Source organism: Cajanus cajan, chromosome 4 (assembly GCF_000230855.2).
Source record: "Cajanus cajan strain Asha chromosome 4, NIPB_CcT2T_4, whole genome shotgun sequence".
Classification (NCBI taxonomy): Eukaryota; Viridiplantae; Streptophyta; class Magnoliopsida; order Fabales; family Fabaceae; genus Cajanus; species Cajanus cajan.
The window spans coordinates 1,856,078-1,880,166 of NC_138520.1; the positions used below are offsets into that span (position 1 = coordinate 1,856,078).

A 24,089-nucleotide genomic window follows, 5' to 3' on the forward strand; every position below is an offset into this window, starting at 1 on the left:
AAATGTAGGAAAATATAATTGAAAGACGAAATAAGAATATTAAAATTTTACTATTTGTTTGAGAATGAAAATAAGGAAAAGAAAATCTTATGAGACTTGTTAGCAAATAAATTATCCCTAAATTGGGATGAAATTTGAGGAAGTTTTTTTTAATAAAAAATTGTTGAGTCTAATTCAATCTAACAATTACTGTATCACTATTCTAGCCTTATTACTAGTGAATGTGGAGTTTCAAAACATATTCTTCATGAAAAAGATTGGACATATGTAGTTTGATAACATCAACAATAATATTAATTAATAGGATTAACTTTGATATTATTTTAAAAAAATAATTATAAGACTAGTTCATTTTTACAATTCCAACTTATAAGATTCACAATCCCATTTTGACTTCATCACTAGTCAATATAAGATTTTTAATATATTTTTTAAATTAAATAAATTATAACATGTGAAATATTTAAAATGATATGTAATTTTATATTAAGAAAAAAAGAAAAGACACTTTATAATTAGTATAAAAACATTTTTGCATAACTTTTGTTTCCTCAGCATGTATTCTCTATCATTTAAAAAACAAAATAAATGTGTACCTATATAAGTTATAGTCTTTAAAATAGTAGCTAAAATTACGAACGATACAGCAATATATGCAAAGAATTCAACAGCTCGATCATTTATTTATACGCGTTTCTCCATTATTATCAAGTTGATCCATACGCTGCCCATTCATTATGAAATTTAACCAATCTTTGTTGTGTATACTGTATACTGAGCCAAAAGTTCAAAATCATTTTTTTAGTGAGAAAAAAAAAATAATAATTATTGTCTCATATAATTCCCCTGCCCTTTTCCTTTTACTAGTTTTGTAAGCGTATGATAACGCTGATTTAAGATTAGGGTAATTGAGATTTTAGTACAAGACTTATCGATATTGAATTGTGATGAACAAACATTTTCCCCTTAGTTTTCATGAAAACGTGGGTCGAAGAGGGAAGATCTGATTAGTTATTTCTTAATACGATTATAGACTATAGCATCAATCCCCATGTATATTGTATAGACACTATCGTAAACAATTGGATTATGTTTCAGCCCTGAAATGCTAATGCTATTAATGTGCTGTTAAAAAATTAAAACGGGTTTTCTATAAAAAATTGTTATTGACATATTTTGCTGTAATTTTAATATTTTTCTTTTTATTTTTTTACTTCATCGCTTATTGTTTTGAGATATAAAAAAATGACTTAATTATGGTGTTCATTATAAAGATAAAAAAATTAAAAAAATAATCGTAATGAAAATCAAATTTAGACCTTCGTATTCCTATTATCCTAACTCATTTCTTCTAAGGCTTCAACCGCTAGCCTAATCTTAAAAGTGTGACTTAATTATGTCTTTAGTTTTTTACATTTGAGACATATTTTTCTTTGTCCTCTAAATTTAAAATTTTTATTTTCTGTCTCTAAAATAAAAAAAAAATTATTATTTTGATCTCTTAAATTTAGAATAAAATTTTTTTGTCCCTTAATTTAAAAAATTATCTTTTTAATCTCTGTAATTTTTAAAAAATATTATTTTAGTTCCTTATAATTAATTAATCGTTAATAATATAATTGATAATGATAAATTAAGATAATTATGTAGTATGAATTAATTTGATATGTAATTTTCTTTAACAAAAATACTAGTTGACAATGATGGACCTACACACAATTGAGAGGACTCCTGAGTTTAAAGATAATACATATATCTTGAATTATGATTTTTTTCCTGTTGTTTTGTTTTATTTATTAATTGGATTTTCCTTTTGGAAATATTTTAAAATGACAAAATAGATAAGAAAAAAATGGTAAAACAATCCTTTATATTTATTATAAGTTTTTAGACAAACTTAATATAATAAAAGAATAAAGAAAAATGTTATAAAATATTTTCTCTATATTAGGTTATAAGAATGAAAAAATAAAAAGAAATATAAAGATAAATTTCTTTAATTTGATTTAACCTTTTAACACTGCTTAAAATATATATATATATATATATATATATATATATATATATATATATATATTAAAATATTATAATTTAAGAAAATATAAAAACGATAAAAACAAATATTCTTTCAATTAGGCGGAGAAACTTAAAAACCATATTTAAATTAAATGCTAAAATAAAAACAAACAAACAAAAAAGTATAGAGACAAATATATTTAACTTCTAAAACATATTATTAATATTTTCTATTTAATTTTCAAATATTAATTTTTATTTAAATTAAACAGATAAAAATTAAATGTTCAAAATTTTAAATAATATATATGCACAACATGGGTAGTAATATCAGTAATAGAAAAAATCTTATAACGAATAATTGATAATAAAAACTAGCTTTATTTTGAAACCATAATAGAAACTAGCTTAGTCTCATTTAAAATAAGTATGTAAATTTAGATGATAATAATAAAGATATTTGTGGTGGGAAAATAAAGTATTTGGCACAACTGTATCCAATATTATTTTATTTTACCATATATGCTTATATGTTAGATTCAAGGATAATATATTAGAAGCCCGATCCCACTAATTAGGATTCTTTTGACGCAAAAGTTAACCACGTTGACTCCATCTTCTTTTTCATAAATGAAAATCCTGCTTAAGTTTGAACTTTGGTTAAAGTACAGAACCTAATTTTCTCGATTATCTTAATAGTCTCTTTCCAACAATGATTAAAATGGTATAGACCCTTTTGTTTCGTGAATGGGGGGTAAAAGAGGAGTAAGAGAAGTAAAAAATAAAATAAAATACATATAATATGTGATATGATAAAAGATGTAAAAAATAAAAATAAAAAAGAAAGTGAAATAAGTTATAAAAGGGTGCGAAGTATGTTTATAGTTACCAAACAATTAGAAGAAATAAAAGTAAGAGGAAGTGTTTATTGTAACATTATGTTTTAATTATTTTTTTTAGTGATAGTTATTTATCTATATGGAGTTGAGGTGTGTTGCAGGATTATGAGAATTGAAGAATTCTCGAGAATCTAGTTAGTTTTGGAGGTCTCGAGTTAGATGTCCAATTGACCCAAAAGAAGGAAAGTATATAAATTATTTTTATTAGAATTGAGCTTCATAAGTTCATATCTTTCAAAATCTTAAAGAGAAGAAATTCTAGAGGAGTGGATTCAAGTTCATGATTTCCTTCTTTTCTCCTCTCCCTCCTAGATTCCTCTAGTGCATGAGGAGTGTGATTGGGTGGTGGATTCAAAGCTTGTAGCTAAAGATTCGAGGCATTATGGTGTAGAGCTCTATGAATTCGAAAGCTTGGAGCTAATTCTTCCTTCTACCTCTTCTCCGTTCTTGGTAGGCTCAAAATCGAGGTAAAGAAAATTAGAACTTGATTGTTAGTAGAATTTGGTTGAATGCTTGTTGATATGCTTAATTTGGAGTGCATGTTGGATTTTGAAGAACTTGGTGTCCTTGGTGAAAAAGGAAAATTTGACGATCTAATTGGTGTGTTGTTGTTACATTTTGATTTTCTTCAAAATTTTAGTTTTATGTTGCTAATAGGTGACAAATATTGAATTGCATGCATGAACTACTAGTAAAATGAGAAAATTTTGGAGATTTGATGGTGTTCATAGTTGTTAGGTTTGTTTTTCATGTAGGTAGGACTTTTTGGGTTTGTGACACTAAATGTGAGCCACACACTTTTCGTGGAGATTGGGGGATGCCTTTGAAAGGTTTGCATTCGGCGTGAGTTTCCATGCTTAATGTGAAAACTCACACTTTTCATAAAATAGTGAAGTAACAACGTTACAATAAAGGGTTTAGATGAAAAGTTAAATAGTAAGAAGACAAGATATTTTTATACTGATTTGTTTTAACCATCAAGACTTCGTTCAGTTTTGATCCAATCAAATCAAGTTTCACTATCTTATCCAAGATACAAGTATTCTTTACCAAGTCATTTTTAGTTCAATCCCAAGTATTTTTTGACTAACCTCTTTAAGTAACAATCCAAGTGTTCGTTTCACACAAAGCCTCTTCAAGCTTCAACACCAAGTATTCTTTTCACACAAAGCCTCTTCAAGCTTCAACATCAAGTATTCTTTTATAGAAAAACCTATTTGGGCTTAACACCAAATATTCTTTTACAGACAAGCCTCTTCAGGTTTAACACCAAATATTCTTTTACAGACAAGTCTTTCTAAGCTCAAATCCAATAACTCAAAGTTGCAAAGGTTTACAAAGTTGTTTCATCTTTCCTTTAAGACATGATACAACAAATTATGTACAAAGACTTTTTACATAAAAAAAATATATATAGCTTTTTACAATCAATGATCTCTCTCTCTCTGAGTTTCAAACTTCCTTTTATATGACTTAAGTGAGGATGTCCATTGCAAATCCTTGAGTTTTTCTCTCATGACTTGCTTTATCTATCTTTTTGTTTTGCTTCTCGAGGATAAAAGTGTTTGTTGGTGTAATAAATGATTACATTAAATATTTTTATCAAATTGACACTTTTCATCTAATCAAATAAACTACTTATGGCTTTTCAGGTATCAAATGGGTAGAATCATGTGTGTGTTAGGTTGACATAGTTTTAAAACAATGTTTAACTACAATTTTCTTGTGTTTGCAAATATCTGTTTGTCATTTTCTGATGTAAAACATGTCTTTCTTTCCTTTTTGTAAAGTGTAGGTACCAATGAAATATTTTTGAATTTGATTTGTTACAAAAACATTTAGACATAATCACTTCCTTTTTAAAGATCATAAATGATAAATATTAAATGCATATATCTTTTTAGAAATAAAATTTTGTCTTACTACAACTTTTATCTTAGTATAATTTTTGTTTTATACAAAAATTTGTCTTATGAAAAAATTGTGCCTTAGAAAATTCTTTTTAGTCATATTCGAAAACTTATTCTATTGATCAAAAACCTCTTTGTTTATTTAACAACAAAACTTTAAACTATAGAAATTTAGGATTATTTTTTGACTTAACAAGTACATATCCAAATATTTATGATTGTATGACTTTAAGTAATAATAATTTCGCTACTAGTTGAAGATTCCATGAAATGTAACAATAACAAAAAACATAAAAATAAAGTGGTTGGATATGTATGTAATTTTTGAGAAAATGTGTTTTGTGTCTAAATACTTTCACTTAAATGTGGTTAAAGTCTTTATATTTTTATTTGGATGAATTTGATGTTTAAATTTTAAAAAATATATTAATTGATTTCTCATTTTTAAGAATCTATCGTATTTTTCTTCTTCTTAAATTATGAGTAATTATGTAACGAAACAAATTATTTGTAACCAAATAGACATTTTTTTTAAATATTTGATGAACACGTTTATTAACATGAAAGTACATGGATCTTGATCACATTTGAAAAAAAAAAAAAAAATTTCTTATTTATTTTTGTTGTCTCTGCTTCCAAAAAAAGAAAAAAAAAATGTATGATGGATTGTAGACCGAGTTTAGGAGCAATGACATTATTATTATTTTTTTCTTTCCATTTTTACCAGATTTTATCAAAATTGGGAGAAACTTGCAGAAATTTTACCTCACCCTTTTTTTTAGAAAAAAAATAAGAAAGATTATAAAAATGGTAAATCTCACTCTTTTAAGAATTAATTTCATTATATATTTAAAACAAATCATTATTATATCATTAATGATGTTTTAATTAAAATAATATAATGAAATTAATAATTAGTAAATATCTTAAAAGCAAAATCTTATAAATTTAAATCATACTTAAGTCAAATGTATAATTTTAACTTTATTTTTTTAGATTATTTTTTATTCACACTCTACCTTTATCATTAAATTATTACTATAATTTAGATTATTTAATTATTAAAATAGTTAATTTATATTTTAAGAATTATAAAAATATAAATATGTAAAATAATCTCAACACTGATATTATATAAACTTAAATTTTCTTTTGGTCTTTATAATTTTGTGACTATACAATTTTGAACCAAAAATTTCTTATTGCAAATGTCTCTTTAATTTTTCAAAATTTAGCATTATTAGTCTACTTGTTAACATATCATCTAAAATAAATAAAAAATACTAATGTGCTTGTGTATAACATTGTCTAATAGTTATTTGGCTTCGTAAACTAAAGAACAACATTTCTTTTTACAACGTATGTATATATTACATCTCTTTTTATTTCAATTGAAATTTATAAGATATGAAAATAGTTTTCTTAAATTTTCCATACTATTATTTTTCTGTGTCTAATTAACTGATAGTATTATCCACACATATGCTAATATTTTTTGCTTAATTATAAATGACATGATAATGAGTGAACTAATATTCCTTAATTTTAAAAATTATGAAACCAAATTTGCAATAAAAATTTTGAAGAGACCAAAGTTGCATCAACAACAAAATAATAAAGATAAAAAATTGAATATCAGCTTGTCATGTATATCATGTTTGCTCTAGAGTTATGAGTTCACTTTTACAAATGGAAGAAAACTCAAATCCTAATATAATCAAAGAAGTTTTTTTTTTTTTCAAAGTTAGGTCAAAATCAAATAGTTACTCACATATTTGAATTTAATTATTATACCCTTCACTTATAAGTTAGTGATTATTATATCTTGCTGAGTAATATCTCAAATTATTTGTCACATTCACATTTAGCTACCAGTAAAAGAGATTTGATGCATTTTTTTGTTAATTTTACTTAAAAGTCACATTTATATATAAAGTATTTATTTTTTCATTATAAAATTAACTTATATATAATTATATTTATTTTAACGTTTAAAAGAATCAAATAACTATTAAAGTCAATGATGCAAGAGAAATGAATTGACGTTAAGATATATAAAAAAAACATGTGTTAATTGATAAATAACTACACATTACACAAGAGATCACATTACCTAAATAGATATTCATCTCAAATTTGACATCACAAGCTAATGTTATAAAATATTACTCATCTCTTAGGTATACAATTTAACACTTCATTATCTTACCATTTTCTCATGTATCATTACCTAGATGAGTCATTCCTTCCGGTGATCAAATACATATTTACTAAAGAGGTGTAATTCAATTAGTTAAATACTATATACTATAATTTTTTGTAAAAAATAAATAAATTTAATACTAAAAATTTGTATATAATAGGTAAAAGAAGAATAAAAAGAATGCATATTTAAAAGCTCAATTAAATTGACAACACTCTTGTAATTTTTATGGTGAATAATGAATTAAACATGGTAAATTAGTGGTGTAGCGTTGAATTGGTAAATTGAAATTCCCTAAAGTAATTTAATTTATACCAAAAGTGGAGAAGGTAATTAAAGAGGAGAGGGAGAGGGGTTAGAAGAAAGTGTTGTCCTGATTCCTGAAGCAGAGGGTACAAAACATAAACATAATAACAGTGAGAAAGGTGCAAAGCAAAGAGAAGAAGGGATGAGAAGAGAGAAGCTTGCATGTTAAGGGAGATGGATATCAATCAATAATATTTACTGCCCTTTGCCGGGATTGCCGCTGCCGGATTCAGTGTCGGCTCCCATTTCTCACTCACTCACTCACTGCTCACTGTTTACTGCAACTCTCTCTCTCTCTCTCGCTCTCTCTAGAAACCTTACCTTTGTTTGTTATTCACAAAGAAAGAAGAAGCCAACAACACCCAGAGCTACCTACTACTACTCCTCTTGTGTCTGTGTTGTCATGCTCTTCCTCACTCCACATAATACCTTTGTTTAACCATTCTCTCTCCAATTTTTATTTTTTTTATTTTTTTATTTTTAATTTTTTATTTCAGCCCCCATCGTCATATCATATTAATACTATCTTTCTCTTTTTCTATTTGTTTTTCCAAATTTAAAAATTTCCCCTTTCCCTCTGTTGAACAAGCCGAGAGAGAGAGAGAGAGAGAGAGAGAGGGAGAGAGAGTAGGTAGAGCCTCGGATACAGAAGAAAGGAAAGCGATACAGATTTGCCATCGAAGAAAGGAAACAGCACACACCACCCTTGCGGATTCTGGTAAGACTGGTTCGATTTTGTTATTTATTTATTTGGGGTTGGGGGGTTGTGTTATTATATGTTGGAAAGTTGAAGACTTTTTGTAGAGAGAGAAATGTAAATGTGTTGGGTGTGTGGGTGTGTGTGTGCAGACATTTGATGCTAATGGATGGATCTTTGGGTCAGCGGTGGTAAGAGATGGGCATAGTGTGGTTTGGGTTCTTGTTGCTGTTGCTGAGTCAGGTGACATTGGAGCAGATTGAGCCACTGAGTTCCCCTAAGGAGCGAGAATCGTTGCTCCAACTAAGGGCTTCTCTGGGGTTGAGGAGCAAGGAGTGGCCAAGAAAGCCAGACCCTTGTTTAATCTGGCTTGGAATCACATGCCAGAATGGTAGAGTCGTTGGGATCAATATCTCTGGGTTTAGAAGAACACGAATTGGGAGGAGAAAGCCGGAGTTTGCAGTGGATGCCTTGGCCAATTTCACTCTTTTGGAGTCCTTCAATGCCTCCAATTTCCTCCTTCCAGGGCCTATTCCTGATTGGTTTGGTATCTCCCTTGTTTCCCTCAGAGTGCTTGATCTTCGTTCTTGCTCCATTGTTAGTTCTATTCCTTCCTCTCTTGGCAATTTAACCAACCTCACTGCTCTCTATCTTTCCAACAACAACCTCACTGGGAACGTTCCTGAGAGTTTTGGTCAACTCTCGGCCCTTTTGGTTCTTGATCTTTCCAGGAATTCTCTTTCTGGCTTCATACCAATGGCTTTTGCCTCTCTTGGGAATCTTTCTTCCCTTGACATGTCTGCCAATTCTTTGTCGGGGCCGATTCCCACCGGTGTAGGGACTCTTTCCAGGTTGCGCTACTTGAATCTTTCCAACAATGGTCTTGCTTCTTTGCCTGCCAGATTGGGGGGTCTCACTAGCTTGGTTGACCTTGATCTTAGTGAGAATTCTTTCTCTGGCAGCAGACTGCCTCAGGGTTTGACCGGTTTGAGGAACTTGCGCCAGCTGATTCTTGCAAACAGCATGCTCGCCGGAGTTCTGCCGGCAAGATTGTTTAATGATTCATTGCAGTTGCAGTTTGTGATGCTGAGGCAAAACAACTTTAGTGGTTCTTTGCCTGCTGAGTTGTTGTCTCTGCCAAGATTGACCTTCCTTGATGTGTCTGCAAATAACTTCACTGGTATGCTTCCTAATTTGAGTTCCTCTGCTAATGCTACCGTGGCAGAGCTCAATGTTTCTCATAATAAGTTCTATGGAGGCCTTACTCCTGCGCTCAGAAGGTTTGGTTTTGTTGATCTTTCAAACAATTATTTTGAGGGCAAGGTTCTGGATTTTATGGGCAACGTATCTGTAAGTAGCAACTGCCTCCAGAACGCGACAAATCAGCGGTCAACTGAGGAATGTGCATCATTTTATGCGGAGAGGGGGCTCAGTTTTGACAATTTTGGACGCCCAAATACAACAAAACCGTCTGCGTCGTCAAAAGATTCTGGGATGAGCAATAAAACTAAGATTATATTGGCTGCAGTCTTGGGTGGAGTGGGTTTAATTGCTATTTTGGTGTTGCTACTGGTACTGTTGCTTCTGTGTGCTCGGAGGAGGGGTACTTCAAATCAAAGAGGAAATGGTGTGGGTCCTGCTCCTGTTGGCAGCAGTCCTCCAAATCCTGGCGTATCAATTGACTTTCCAAGTGTAGGAGACTCGTTTACATATCATCAGTTGCTCCAGGCAACAGAAGATTTCAATGAGGCAAATCTTATCAAACATGGCCACACCGGGGATTTCTTTAATGGTGTTTTGGAAGGTGGGGTTTCTGTCGTCATCAAAAGGATTGACATGCGAGCAGCTAAAAAGGAGGCTTACCTGTCGGAATTGGACTTTTTCAATAAGGTTTCTCATCAAAGATTTGTTCCCTTGTTAGGTCACTGCTTAGAAAATGAGAATGAGAAGTTCCTGGTTTATAAACGCATGCCAAATGGGGACTTGTCTAATAGCTTGTACTACAAAAACACTACATCTGAAGATGGTACTTTGCAATCACTGGATTGGATAACTAGGTTAAAAATTGCTACCGGAGCAGCCGAGGCCCTAACATATCTGCATCATGAATGTATTCCGCCCATTGTTCACAGGTACTTCCAGATTTCCCTCTTGCTAGGTTATTATTTTTATTTCCCTTTTGATTGCTTTAACTAGCCATTGTATTAACTATTATGAAACCTGATGCCGTACCTGATTTTATAAACTTTTAACTCCCAACAGCTCATTCCTACTTCATCCCTGGATGAATCTTTGTGAAGGGTACAAACCTTCTGGAGTGATGCTCATTATAGTTTATATCAATCGGTTTGAAATAATACGGCCAAAAATACCGTTTCCCATACCTTTTAGGTCATTAAATGTGAATGGTACTGTCATAAATATTGCCTTTTGTTTCTATATCTTTTAGGTGACTAAATATAAATTTCCCTTGTGTCTGGAATTTGTCGTTTATCGGTTTTATTAAGTGCGAGTAAGTGTTTTCCATATAATGGAGCTGTGAAAGGTTGGGAAAAAGTCAAACTTGTCATGCATTTTCCCTTTAACCGTTTGAGGCATCACAGCCCTGCATGGGATAAATGAGTTACAAGTTTGCATGACAAAAGTTCAAGCTAAAAGCTTAAATACTAGAAGTGACATGCCTATTTCCTGATTATTGTAGAGATGTTCAAGCAAGCAGTATACTACTAGACGACAAATATGAAGTTCGGTTAGGGAGTCTAAGTGAAGCTTGTGCTCAAGAAGGCGATATTCATCAAAGTAAAATCACCCGGTTTTTGCGATTGCCTCAGTAAGTACTTTGCTAAAAATGTACTCAATGAATCTCATGAAAATTATGTTTAACAGGTCAATGCATTATCATTATGCATGAAACTAATGCTTTTGGAGTTATTTATCTATTTTAAGCCTGTCATGCTGTCCTTTTTTATGTGGATGTTTTCAAATCATAGATGTTACTCATCTGGTTTTGGTAATCACTTCATCAAACTTGCATAATTGACATTTTTGTTCTCTGCAACTATGAAATCCCTTTCTTACCCTGTTTTTCTTTTCTTTCACATGTTTTACCACTGTCATTAATTTGTGGTTCAGTTGCATTATGAGTTTTCAACAAGTTTTGCATTCCTTATTTACAAATGCATATTGGTTGTCATAAATTTATCTAATTTCTTGTTTCTATTTTTTTAATGTGCAGGTCCTCTGAACAAGGCACATCTGGTAAGTAGAAACTCAATTTTAGTTTTGGTTTGGATTTGTAGTCAGTTCTATCCTTGATTGCATGTCTTTATCAAGTTATCATTCATACTGTGCCTCTTACACATTTCCTGCATGCTAGGAAAATGCTCTGTCCCCTACCCAATGCCCTGTAGGATTGATTCTGACTATAAGATGTTTTGAACACAAAATAAGCTATTTTGGCCATGGTGTGAGGGACTCTAGGAGCACACAATTTTATGCAGCAGAATTTGTTGTCTACTAGTTAATATATATGGTGTTCTTATGGACTAACAACCTATCACTGAGGCGTGGACGTGGATCTGACCGTAAATATGGGATTTTAGTAGTCTTGGAAAACCTTCTGGGCATCATCTAGAGTGGAATTGTGGAAAGGGAACACTATTTTGTCTTTACAACTTCGTTCTAGTAATTTTGTGCTAGCAAAATGCATTTTCATAAAAGGCAGTAGGAAGTCGTTCTGTTTATCTAGAATTATAAGATACACTTCATTTTGAAGTAGTTAAGAGTCAAGATATATGTGGGGTGATTGTACATGTACTGGTTCATGTTGGCTTGAAAAGTTCTAATGTTACATTCATGCAAAGAACTCGTAGAGTCATAGAAGTTTGGGTGGTTATGTTTGTCTTTCTTGAATCATTTGTGTTAGGTGGTTGATCTTGTGGTTTATTTTCTGTGCTAATGTTAATTGCATTTTCCTCTTTACTGGCTTGAGGTGTGCATTAATCCCGAGAAATAGATAGAGCTAGGCAGAGAAATATTTCTTTCAATCTATTATTTTGACACAAATTTCATTTAATGTCAAACAGGTGCATTGACATCAAATTGTGCCTATGACGTTTATTGCTTTGGGAAAGTTTTGCTTGAGCTGGTGACTGGTAAGCTGGGAATGAGTGCAACCAGCGATGCCGAAGCAAAGGAATGGTTCGAACAGGTTCTACCTTGCATTAGCATGTATGACAAGGAGCCTGTGACAAAGATTGTTGATCCATCGATGGTTGTTGATGAGGATTTCTTAGAGGAAGTATGGGCTATAGCCATTGTTGCCAGGTCTTGCCTAAATCCCAAACCTTCAAGAAGACCCCCAATGAGATATATTCTCAAGGCTTTAGAAAACCCTTTAAAAGTTGTGAGGGAAGAAAGTTCCAGCTCTGCGCGGCTTAGAGCAACCTCTTCCAGAGGCTCTTGGAATGCTACTTTGTTTGGTAGTTGGCGTCAGAGCTCGTCGGATGTAACAGCAGTGCCAGCAGCCTCTGGTACAAAACTAGAAAGAGCTAGTAGTTTGAAGCTGTCGGGAACTACCGGCTCGCAGTCACAGGGTAGCCTACACAATGGTGGTGATGTTTCGTCATCGCGGAGACGGCATTCAAAGGAGATATTCCCAGAACCATCTGGCGTACATGATGTAGAGAAGTTGGAGCTGGAATAGAGTTAGTCATAAATTTAATTCATTTGGTAATGAGACTGCCCCTTTCTTATTCTTCTTCACCTCTTGTTTGATTGGTTGGACATTTGGAACTGGAAAGTGTTCAAAGTACATGTGAGTAGTAGACACAAGTGGCTCTCAATTCCTATGATGAAACCTTTCAAAGGGGGGGTGATTGTATTTCTTCTTTTCAGTGATTTTGGACACAAACCGATGATGGAGTGGAGAGATAGATATAGAGAGCAACAAGGCCAAGTGCTATGGTAGATATGGAGATACTTTGACTGCTTGTTTTGGACAGAAACAAGCCCCATTTTTTTCACCTGTAATTGATTTTTTTACCCTTTGTCTCGATTCCTCTAATGGAATGTAAAGTTTAATGTGTAAGATTTCTTCATTCAGATCACATTTGTTTTTATTCTAGAAAAATGGGGACAGCGTCAAAATTTGAAAGAATGAAAAGAAAACAGGTTATACTGATTCTTTCGCCCCGAATGAGTTTGTTAGCTTTGGAATTAAGGGTAGTGATCCTAACTTCGTTCAATATTTTTCGTATGCATGTGATTTATCTCCTCAATCTCATTTTATTTTGTCGATGGTGATGTACACATATTTTATAAATAGTGGGTTATACTATATTTTCTATTATAAAATAATTTAAATAAAATATCATTATTGGTTAAGTAGATAAGAAAATGAACTAATTAATGTATTGTAGATTGAAATATCGACACATAAAATTATGGCTTAAAAATTTGTAATTAAACTTTATTGATACTTAAAAATTGAAAAAAAAATTATGATAAAAGTATTTCAAAAATGACAAACACAGGTATTGATTGGTTGATCTAATTTATTTAATAAGTAAATCATATTTAGTCTTTTTCATTTATTTAAATAGATTGAATTTAGACTTAATTTTTTTTAAAGATTGATAGATTGACCTATTTATATGTAATATATATATATATATATATATATATATATTATTAACAATATAATTAAAAAGATAAATTTGTAACACAATAAATCAATTTATTAATATTTTTTACATTCTTACTAAATTAAATGTTTTACATTCTTTGTTCAAATAAAATCAAGAAATAAGAAATAAAAAATTTAATAGTTACATCTTTGTCTGTTCCTTTTCTTTATTTTCATGATTATTTATTTAAAATATTTGAAATGAGATATAGAAATATTTAATTTTTTTTATAAAATTATATAAGTGTGCATGAGTTGTCTCTCTTATGTTATTTTTTTTAAAATTTTAATAATAATAAAGTAAATTATTTTGTTATCACAAAAAAAAAAAAAAAGACTTGCACGTGTATTTAAAAATATATTTGTTGATTTATTTAAAATTAAAATTTTCTAGTCTAATGTAAAATAAGTTTTTAAATAGTCTACTAAACAAAACCAAATTTTTAAAAAGGTGAAACTAGACCTAGAAAAAAATTTATGATAAATAATAGATTAGACTTATACTTTATTTTTATAGAATAAGTTCAGTCTATATATTTAAAGTTTAGCCTAACATATTTTCATCCTTAACAATGAAACATTGAAAGTGGTAATTAGGATATAATTAAGTGAGTTAATTTGTTTGGATTTGTTTAAATTATTTATCTACATGAATTGCTTAAATTGTTTATCTACATGAATTTTCTTAAGAATAAATCATTTATGATACTAGATAACGTCAAACATCAATATTTTAAATGATATAATAAATTTTCAATATTTTTTTATTGTATTTGAAAATTTACCTTAGATGATTAATTTATTTTCTAAGGTTATAAAATTAAGAGACTTAGTTATTGCCAATAACATGACACTCATATTTAGTAGAGAGAGTTTCTGTGAGGGGTCTCTTTCTTCTTTCCTTTTTCCTCTTTGATTGAGATTTTCTTCTTCTCCTCCTTCTTTCTTTCTTTAGTTGATTGGAGTGGTTGTGTTGTAGAGTAGAACTCAAGCGGAACCGTACAAAGAGGTAAAGAAAACTTACATTGGGTGTGGGTTGAACGACGTCAAGTGTGAGGAGAGAGACCTGCCTTTGCTTGGATTTACATCAGATGCTAATGGATGTGGTGTCGGGTGTGAGTAGGTAGAGAACCATTGTTAGATTTGGGTCAGATGTGGGTCTTGTCATGACAGTCGAGAAAGAGAGGGGCACTCTTTGTCTCAATCATGTCGAGCACGAGCAATGTGATGCTAGGTGTGGACAAGTGGGAGCCCCTATTTCGACGGCGTCAGGCGCCATTTAAGTAGTGTCGTTTTATGATAATATTGTTGATTATGAGGTATATATGATGATATACAATGATGAATATTTATGTTGTAAGATGATAGATGAATTGATGATGTTAAGCTATTAGTTGCATGTTGTATAGTTGTAAAGTTGTGGTGTTGTAGACATGTGGTTAAGATACATAAATGGTAGAGGTAAAATATGTTGTTTTAATGTTGATCTTCCTTCTAGGGCCTATGTGGTTTGAAATGAAGGTAGGTGAACCATATCTTAGTTAAATGACTAACTGAGTAAATTATGAAATTGGAGACTTGGTCTCTACCTTAGTATTGGAGGGTTGAGGTATTTGGAGGGTAGTCTGTGAGCTAATCTCAAAGAAGACTTAGTGCTGCAAGCTAATGTCGAGATAGACTCATACCCAAACTGTTTTACCTTGACATAGTATTATACTTCCTAATTTAAGTGACAAAATCTAAGAAATCAAACTAAGTTGTTTATACTTGGCTCTTTTTGAGGCTTAATGTTGTCCTATATCTAACCTGACTGAGATAAGTTTAACTTTATGGTTCGGTAGGGTTAAGTCACTTAAACCGCTCATGTTTTGTTGTAAGAAATTTCTTTAGTTGACATGTGTGATGACGTATTAGTTCTTAATATTTTTATACTGAGATGTGATTATAATAAAATTGATAAATATTGAGCAAGTTGTTAAGTTGTGAGTTGTGTTATTGTCGATAGATGCTTTTGTTGCCTTCATTGTATTGTTGTATGTTGTTTCTTTTGTAATCTTAACTTTTTTCGCCTTGTAATTGGGACTATGATGACCATATTTGGTATATAAGTAGGACAAGGTTAAATGATCAGCTGGATTGATGGTAGCGAGTCACACCGGAGGTGACTTGTTTTGTATAACTCTTCTGGTGGAGTCATGTTTGGAGTCCTCGCGACCGTCTAGAGGATCTTTTGTAGTAATTTAGTCTTCGATGTATGTAGTTTATGTACCAAATTTATATATGTTGTATATATTCCATACATTTATTTTATGCATGTTTAGTTTTCGCTTTAACATTGATTTTCAATAATAAATGTTGTGACTTGTCAAGTTGTTACAAATAATATTAAAAATAATGATAAAAAATTTAAAAAGAATAAAATGAAACATATTCATTATCTAAAAATGTTGTATTTTAAAATAAGAAAGAAAATTTTGTTTAAATATCTCATTAAAAAAATGTAATTCCTGAATTTATAAAACTAATAATTAATATTCAAAATTAATTGCCAATCATATTGAAAAGAAAAAAAAAAGAGAGAGAACATTTTAAATATATTAAAACATAACATTTATTCATTCATCTTAAACAAACGTGCATTTTAAAATTGGTAGAGAAAAAAAGAATAATTTAAAAAGAAAAATATAATTTTTTAAATAATATATAAAGCAAGCATTTAAAAAATGCAGGTATGATTTTAAACCTCTTTCAGAAAAGAGAACGAGAATGCAATTTCCTCCATTATATTTATAATGTGAAGCAAGATGCATTTAAAAAATGTAGTTGGTCTACCATTTTAAATGTGTCTCAGAAAATAGAGAAATGTAATTTCCTCAATTATTATAATTTTCTCAATCTTACTTGTAATGTAAATAAAAGCAAGTATTTAATTTAAAAAATGTAGTTGGTCTGCGGCAAAATCTAAGGTCCCACCGAGATTTGAACTCGGGTTACTGGATTCAGAGTCCAATGTCCTGACCACTAGACCATGGGACCATGTCATGTTAAATAGTTCTCTCAATTTTTATATATTCTATACACCTTCCTTTTTATTTGTAGAAATAACAATTTTTTAATACTTTAATTTAAGTAGCGTGGAAAATTAACCATCTATAAATGGGCAGTGATTTACAAATGGGCTTTCATTTAAGAAGATTGATAATGCCAATTGGCAATTATTTTGAATTTTCTTCTTTGACAATTTGTGGTGAGTTGGGTTTATCAACTGTAAATAGCAAACAATGGAATTGGAAGCCCTATATGTGAAGGGTGGAATGAAAGCATAAAGCCCATCTAAACAAAAATATGATCACTCTGAAATTGAACCAGATTGCAAGGAAAACAGGTTTTAATATCAAAATTTTAAATATGCTTATTTCTGATATTTTTTAATTAATATATATATATATATATATATATATATATATATATATATATATGAGGAGGGTTATAACGACACCGGTATAACTTTTACTAAGTGTTACATCACTCAATAACTTTATATTAATTTTGAATTTTGAAAATCCAACCGTTAGATTGAAAGTTCATATCTCTTAGATCATATATATCAAATTTTGTTAAATTTGAACAAAAACTTGAAGGTAATCAAAGCGTTCATATTTTAGTGTATTTTGAAATGAATATATTACGTCAATTTTGTTTTATGAGAATGAAGTATCAAATCATCTTGGATTAATATAAAATTTTGTATATATGATCTAAGAGATATAAACTTTCAATCTAACGGTTGGATTTTTAAAATTCACATTTAATATAAAGTTATTGAGTGGTGTAACACTTAGTAATAGTTACACCGGTGTCGTTTGAACCCTCCTCTATATATATATATATATATATATATTCTCTTCTTTTTTTATTTTTTTTATATAAACAGACAAGAAGAAAGAAATTTTTTTTTATTTTTTCACTTTCTTTTTTCTCTTATTAAACAACTTAAAAAAACATCTCTCTCTAAAAATCATCTCACTCTTTACATATTTTCTTTTCTTTTATTTCATCCTTAATCCAATATACCTTTAATTATAAAATAAAATAGGTGATACACTTATAATTTAACTTTGCACTATCATCTAATCATAAGTCACTGCTAATACTGAGATGTAACTTTTATGATAAATAAGTAAAAAAGTTATTTCAATAATAATATTTGATTAATTGATTGTGTAATTTCTTTTTTATATTTATACTCTAATTATAAAATCTATTTTTGTAATAAAGTGTATTTGCAGAAATTCTTATAATTTTACCTATTTTAAATTTTGTAATTTTTTTATTATTTTAAACCATCGGTGTCTATATTTCACATTTGATATCTCCCTAAGAAAACACATCTTTTAAATATGTATTGAAACCATATTTTTTTTAATGAGTTTAATAGAAATATACTACCGCGAATAAAAAAAAAATGCTCTCAATTAATCTAAAATTATTTCTAGTAAAAAATACTTATATTATCATCTTTATATGTATTGCTTATTCTTTTTAAATAACTGTAACAAGTCCCACATCGGGGAGGTCTCCTTACCAAGGAGACCTTATAAGGCAGGAGGTTCTCCAACCTCTTGGGCTGGCTTTTGAGGGATGGTAACGCAAGATAAGTTTTCAACTCAAATACTCTGCTTATTAATTAAGTACATTAAAACTTACCCTCCCAATGACTAGTATGTGGATCACCTTACACTAGTACTTTTCATGGGCATTTAAAAGTTACTAATTGTAATTAATTTAATATTTAAAAATAATTTGATTAATGAACTTACTAGTTTTAATTTTCAATTCTGTTCGATAATTTGATTCAATACATTTTAATTATTTCAAGTTTAAACGTGCTTACAATTCTCAAATATATTGTCAGCAAAGTTAACACATGCAAAAAATTAAATAAGACTAAATGGAGAGAAATTAAGACCAATATTCCAATACATATATGAAGTTCTGTGCATAAAAATAAGTTAGTTATTATGTGATTTTAGACACATCAGCATTCAAAGTTATTAATTACTTTATTTATAAAACTTTTTGAAATTAAAGAATTTAAAGAATGAAGATATAAAGATTGAGTCATATCTTCTTGTTTATTCTCTTGATTTGTCTTCAAATAGATATAACAAACTCATCTCCTATTATCCTTTATATACTCGAAGACTCTTTGTTTTCACTTTCAACCAATCACAGCATTTTACTTTCTTTTTCTTCTTCGCATTATTTTCCCATCAATAACTTCTTGGGTGACCATGAAGAACTCAAGGCACTTAAAAGAAGAGAGTGGTCCAACTTCTAATCTCTCACTATGGTTTAGAAGTCCAAGGAGAGTGATACAGTCACCCCCATTAATCGCTCCTGCGCCTCCTCAAACAAATACTTCCTTTATAGAAGAAATACAAATACAAATACCAAATCCCAACTTTAACCCTAACCCTGTGTTAGTGCCCATTTTCGAGAACATCTCTTGTGTGGATGAAAACGTTTTCAGTGAAATCATTCCTGCACCTTTTCCTTGGGCCAAGAATCGCCGAGCGGTCGTTACATATATGTAACAATGACAGAATAATTCATTATAATAAAACTTGAATTAGATATAAAGTATATAAACTTTATATCTAATTCAAGTTTTATTTTTCATATTTATTTATAGTAAAATTTTAATATTTTTAAAATAAGTCATCAATAAATAAAAATAATTTTTATTATAATATAAATTATTTATTATAAATCTTAAATATAACTAGTAGTATTATTAAGTTAGACAAGATTTGACACATAAAAAAAAGGAAGAGAGAAATTTTTAAAGAAGATGAATTTCAACTATATGTTTTTAATATTTTAAATAAATAATAAATATAAGAAATTAAAAATTTGTTACTAATCATCCCTTTAAATTAAAAAAACAATATAAATTAAAAGACTACAAATAAAATTAAATATTTTTACCATAATAATAATAATAATAATAATATTAATATTAATAATAATAATAATAATAATAATAATAATAATAATAATAATATTAATAATAATAATAATAATAATTTAAAAATTAAAATATTAGACATTCTCACCTCACATTAAAAAAAATAACATTCTCATAATATTCCATATTTATCTTAATATATATATTAATCAGCTGGTTACAATCTATTTATACATTTTTCTATCTTAGAACTATTCTAGTTAGTATATAGTTCTCTTTTTTGAGTTCATATATTTTTGACTTATCCAACCATAAATATGTGGAGAACATTAAAAAAAATGTTAATGCTTATAGGGAGTATACATATTTAATCAAATATTAGTTTGTAATACCGTTATTGGATTCATATTTTATGCTGGTAATTGTTTCTTTTTTTCTTTTTTTTATAATAATACAGTATTAAAATTAAATAGAAGAAGTTTGTAGATAAGAAATATATTATAAACAATTTATTATGAATTTTAGATAATAAATAGACTAAATTTTAAGTAAACTTAAAATGTAGAGTCATACCATCATCATTTTAAGAAGAAAAAAAACACAATCGTCGTTTTAAGAAAATTACCTAACTATCAACTTTGACTGGAGAGTCTCATAATTTTTGCATGTTGAGATATCAAAATAAAAGTATAGTAAAACAACATACAAGAAAAAATAAAATAAATAATATCTTAGAAAGTTTTAAAACATGCAGATTGTAACATAAGTAATGAAAACAATGGAAAATATGTGTCCTGCAACGGAAAGAACGAGTTCACTATTAGTTTTTATTTTATTTTATCATGATATAGATAAATATGAAGAATTTGTCGTCGGATATAATGATTAATTTGTGCATACAAAGTAAAAAAAATTCTCCCAATATTATTTATTAGTTTGCTATTCGAATAGTAAAAACTTTATATCTCTGTCATTGTTACATATATGTAACATATAAAGTACGTTAAAACAGCAATAGTAATAATGCAAATGGAAAATTAAAGTAAAAAAAATAGATTGATTAGGATTAAAGATTATGAACTCTAGGATTGCGATTTTATTGAAAGGAATCACAAATTCTAACCCTACTATCAATTTTATTTCTCAAATTATTAATAACTTTTTTCATGATAATTAATAGTTTATGTTTATCGATATTTTTAAAAATATTATTAAATCGATTTAAGTATTAATTCAAGGTTTAATGTTTTATTTTTAATTAAATTATGATCAAAATATTATTAGTAAAATAATAATAATAATAATAATAATTATTAAATAAATATAATATTATAATTTATATCACTAAAAATTAGAATAAAACGTCATTTATAGATTGTTAATATTTAATATATATTTTAAATTTTAAATTATATAATATAATTGTATCATTCTGAATAAATTTTGAAATAATTCTGTCAAAAGATCTTACTACTCTATCTCAAATAAATTTCGAGATAAATTCTGAGATAATTCTGTTCAGAGGTAAAAGAATTGTCATACATACACAAATTAACTCTTGTTGTAAACATTTTTCAAATTTTCGTCATCCTTTTATAGAGCATGTCTCCACCTAAAAAGTTCTATATATTTTATTTCTGGCTAAATGGGACTTGAACGTCACAAATTAGTGTATCCCATATGAAAAATAATATTATCCCCATTGAGATAATATGTCTTATTATCTGTAATATGTCTTATTATATTCATACATACATAAAGTAAAAAAAATAAGAAAAAATAGGCATCCTCGAACAAATTTATGATGATAACACTAACGTTCACATTGAAATGCCTACCAAAACAATCAAGAATTGTATGGCTAAATCAAGAAATAAGTGAACCATTTAGGAACAAGTTATTTCAAGAGACTCAAATAAGTAAGGTAAAGAAAGTCATTTTTGGTACCTATTGGATGGTTATTGGTATACTTGCAGAAATATTTGAATTGATTAATGGTGCAAGAACTTAGCAATTGGCTGAGTAAGAAGAACAACCAATTAATGATATTTTTCTTGATGTTCTTGAGAATGGGTTTGATTGTGATAATTTTGGCAACTTCGGATTTAGTCAAGCCTGTGAGGCCCCTTTTAAATTTTTTCTTTCTTTTCTTTCTTCTCCTTCTCCCCGGACCCATTCTCATTTTTCTTCTTCATCACTTTGCTAGCCCTCTATTCACTCACTTCTCACTTGCTTTTCCCTGTGACCAATTTGGTGCTCCATTTCAACTTAAGGTGCTGATTGAAGGGTGGATTCTAATCGAAATCGTGCGGAGCCTTTTTCCTCATCTCCTTTTTCAACTCTCTTCTTCTCCATTTCTTCCCGAAGCTCGATTTCCTTGAGTGAGGTAAGGGAAGTTAGTATTTTGTTCTTTTTCGCTATTTCTGGTTGTGGACGAATTCTAGGATCTCGTTAGATGCTTGTCGATGGCTGATTCGTGGCTGGATAAAGGAAACTTGTTGTTTTTGGGGTTTCGGGGATTGTTGAGAAATTTTGGGGAATAGTCTTGATTGTTGTTGCATGTTGAAAAAGGTAGTACTTTTGGACTCTTTGATGAAAATGTAGTGTTTTGAACCGATTGCATGTGAAGTTTCTGGTCTTTTCGCAGGTCTCCGATGAATTTATTCGAAAATGGTTGGCTGCTGCTGAGCTTCGCGCTGAGCGGGGTTCTTCTTGTCTGGGCGCGCGGCCATCAAGAGACCTATTTGGTCAAGCCCGCTGAGCGCCATGATGAGTGCGCTGAGCGCGCTTGAGATTGTGGGTCTCTGGCTGGCCCGCGCTGAGCGTGACTTGGACCGCGTTGGGTGCGATACCAGTTGTGGCAGGTTTTGTGATCCTTCCTTTGGGCGCTGAGCGCGCCCCCTTGTCTCGCTGGGCGCGAGACTCCTTAGGAGTCTCTGCCTTGTGGGCGCTGGGCGCAATTTGAATTGCGCTGGGCGCGAGACCAAGGGAGGTCTCTGCCTCCCATGCGCTGTGCGCGTGGTCCGGTGCGCCGGGCGCATGAGACTCCTTGAGTCTCTGCCTGGCCAGCGCTGGGCGCAATGGCGATTGCGCCAAGCGCGAGAGGGCCGTGGGTTCTCTGGGTGAGTCCCGCCGGGCCCGGGTACACCTGTGCTGGGGCGCGTTGGCCCCTGGTGCTCTCTGGTTGCGCCGCGCTAGGCGCAACCATGTGTGCGCCGGGCGCGGAGATGAAATTATTGAATATGATGCTTATGTTGAGTTGAATTGAATTGGAAAGTTATGACATGACGTCTAGTAGGTAACGTTGAAGTTGATATTAAATTGTTCTGGTGAATGGACTAAAAAGTAGTTTTATATTATAGATGATATGTTGAACCGTGAAATTGATGTGTTGTCGGTATAGTTGTGTTGTACTGTGTGTTGCTATTGTTTGTTGTAGGCCGAAAGGCTGAGGTGTTGTAGGAGATCTCCGAGGTGATATGCGTGACGACGCATCTTGTGTGTATTGGTGAATCTGTGTGGAAATAACTGACTGGATGCTAATTGACGATTCGTTGGTGGTTGTAATTGCCGTTATTGTTAAAAATTTTCCATATGTTGTTCCTTTTTATGCTAGCTTACCCTTTGTGTTTCCATGTGGTTGGACTGCTATGATCGTACTGTGTATGGGAGCAGAGCAGGGACAAGCGGTAGATAGTGATGAATCGGCAGCTGATAGATGGAGCTGACTCCTATGGATGCTTTGTTTTGGTTTGGTCACTTGGCATAGTGACTTTTGATGTAATCCTTATATATTGCATACTCTAACTCTAGTCGGATTTGGAACATATGTATATATTTATATTCTAGACACTATATCTATATACTCGTTCTATTTTGTCTAGTGTTTCCGGTGTGCTATAATTGTGAGTGTTGCGGCCTGCCGGGTCGTTACACTTTAGTGGTATCAGAGCAGGTCGAGTCTAGTGGACACCCTTTGGGGGTGGTCCCTTTGGGCTTTTGTTGTGTTAACTCTGTGTTGTGCCATCTTGTTGTATTGTTGCTGTGTTGATTGGTGTGATGAACTGTTGTGTTATAAATTGTTGTTTGGTTGAGTGGTAGTGTACTAAATATACTGTTATTTTTGTAGACGATGACTAGGACCAACGAACAGATAGCCCGTGCCATGGAGATGATGGCTATGGCTATGCAGCAGCAAAATGCATATTTTGCTAGGATGGAAGCTGAAAGAGCTGCAGCTGGTGCAGCAAGACCCACGGGGTCACAGGAGAGCCGGGACCTGGCTGAGTTCCGGAAGTGTCATCCCCCACAGTTTACGGGTGAGGCGGATCCAGAGGTAGCTGACCGCTGGATCCGTGAGTTGGAGAAGATCTTTTCTGTTCTGGGATGTCCTCCAGAGAG

At 30.8% G+C, this 24,089-nt stretch overlaps 1 protein-coding gene and 1 non-coding gene across 2 annotated transcripts; one reads left to right on the forward strand and one right to left on the reverse strand.

Annotated features, from left to right (window-relative positions):
- The first annotated feature begins 7,390 nt into the window (after positions 1-7,390).
- Positions 7,391-13,213, forward strand: LOC109808403 (Leucine-rich repeat protein kinase family protein). Its single transcript, XM_020371402.3, has 5 exons — positions 7,391-8,052; positions 8,184-10,163; positions 10,733-10,861; positions 11,267-11,289; positions 12,117-13,213. The coding sequence occupies exons 2-5, from the start codon at positions 8,230-8,232 to the stop codon at positions 12,734-12,736; spliced, it is 2,706 nt and encodes a 901-aa protein (XP_020226991.1). The 5' UTR covers positions 7,391-8,052; positions 8,184-8,229; the 3' UTR covers positions 12,737-13,213.
- A 3,468-nt stretch (positions 13,214-16,681) lies between these two features.
- TRNAQ-CUG (transfer RNA glutamine (anticodon CUG)) lies at positions 16,682-16,753 on the reverse strand. The gene has a single exon. It is a non-coding gene; the product is annotated as a tRNA-Gln (tRNA).
- Positions 16,754-24,089: the final 7,336 nt, after the last annotated feature.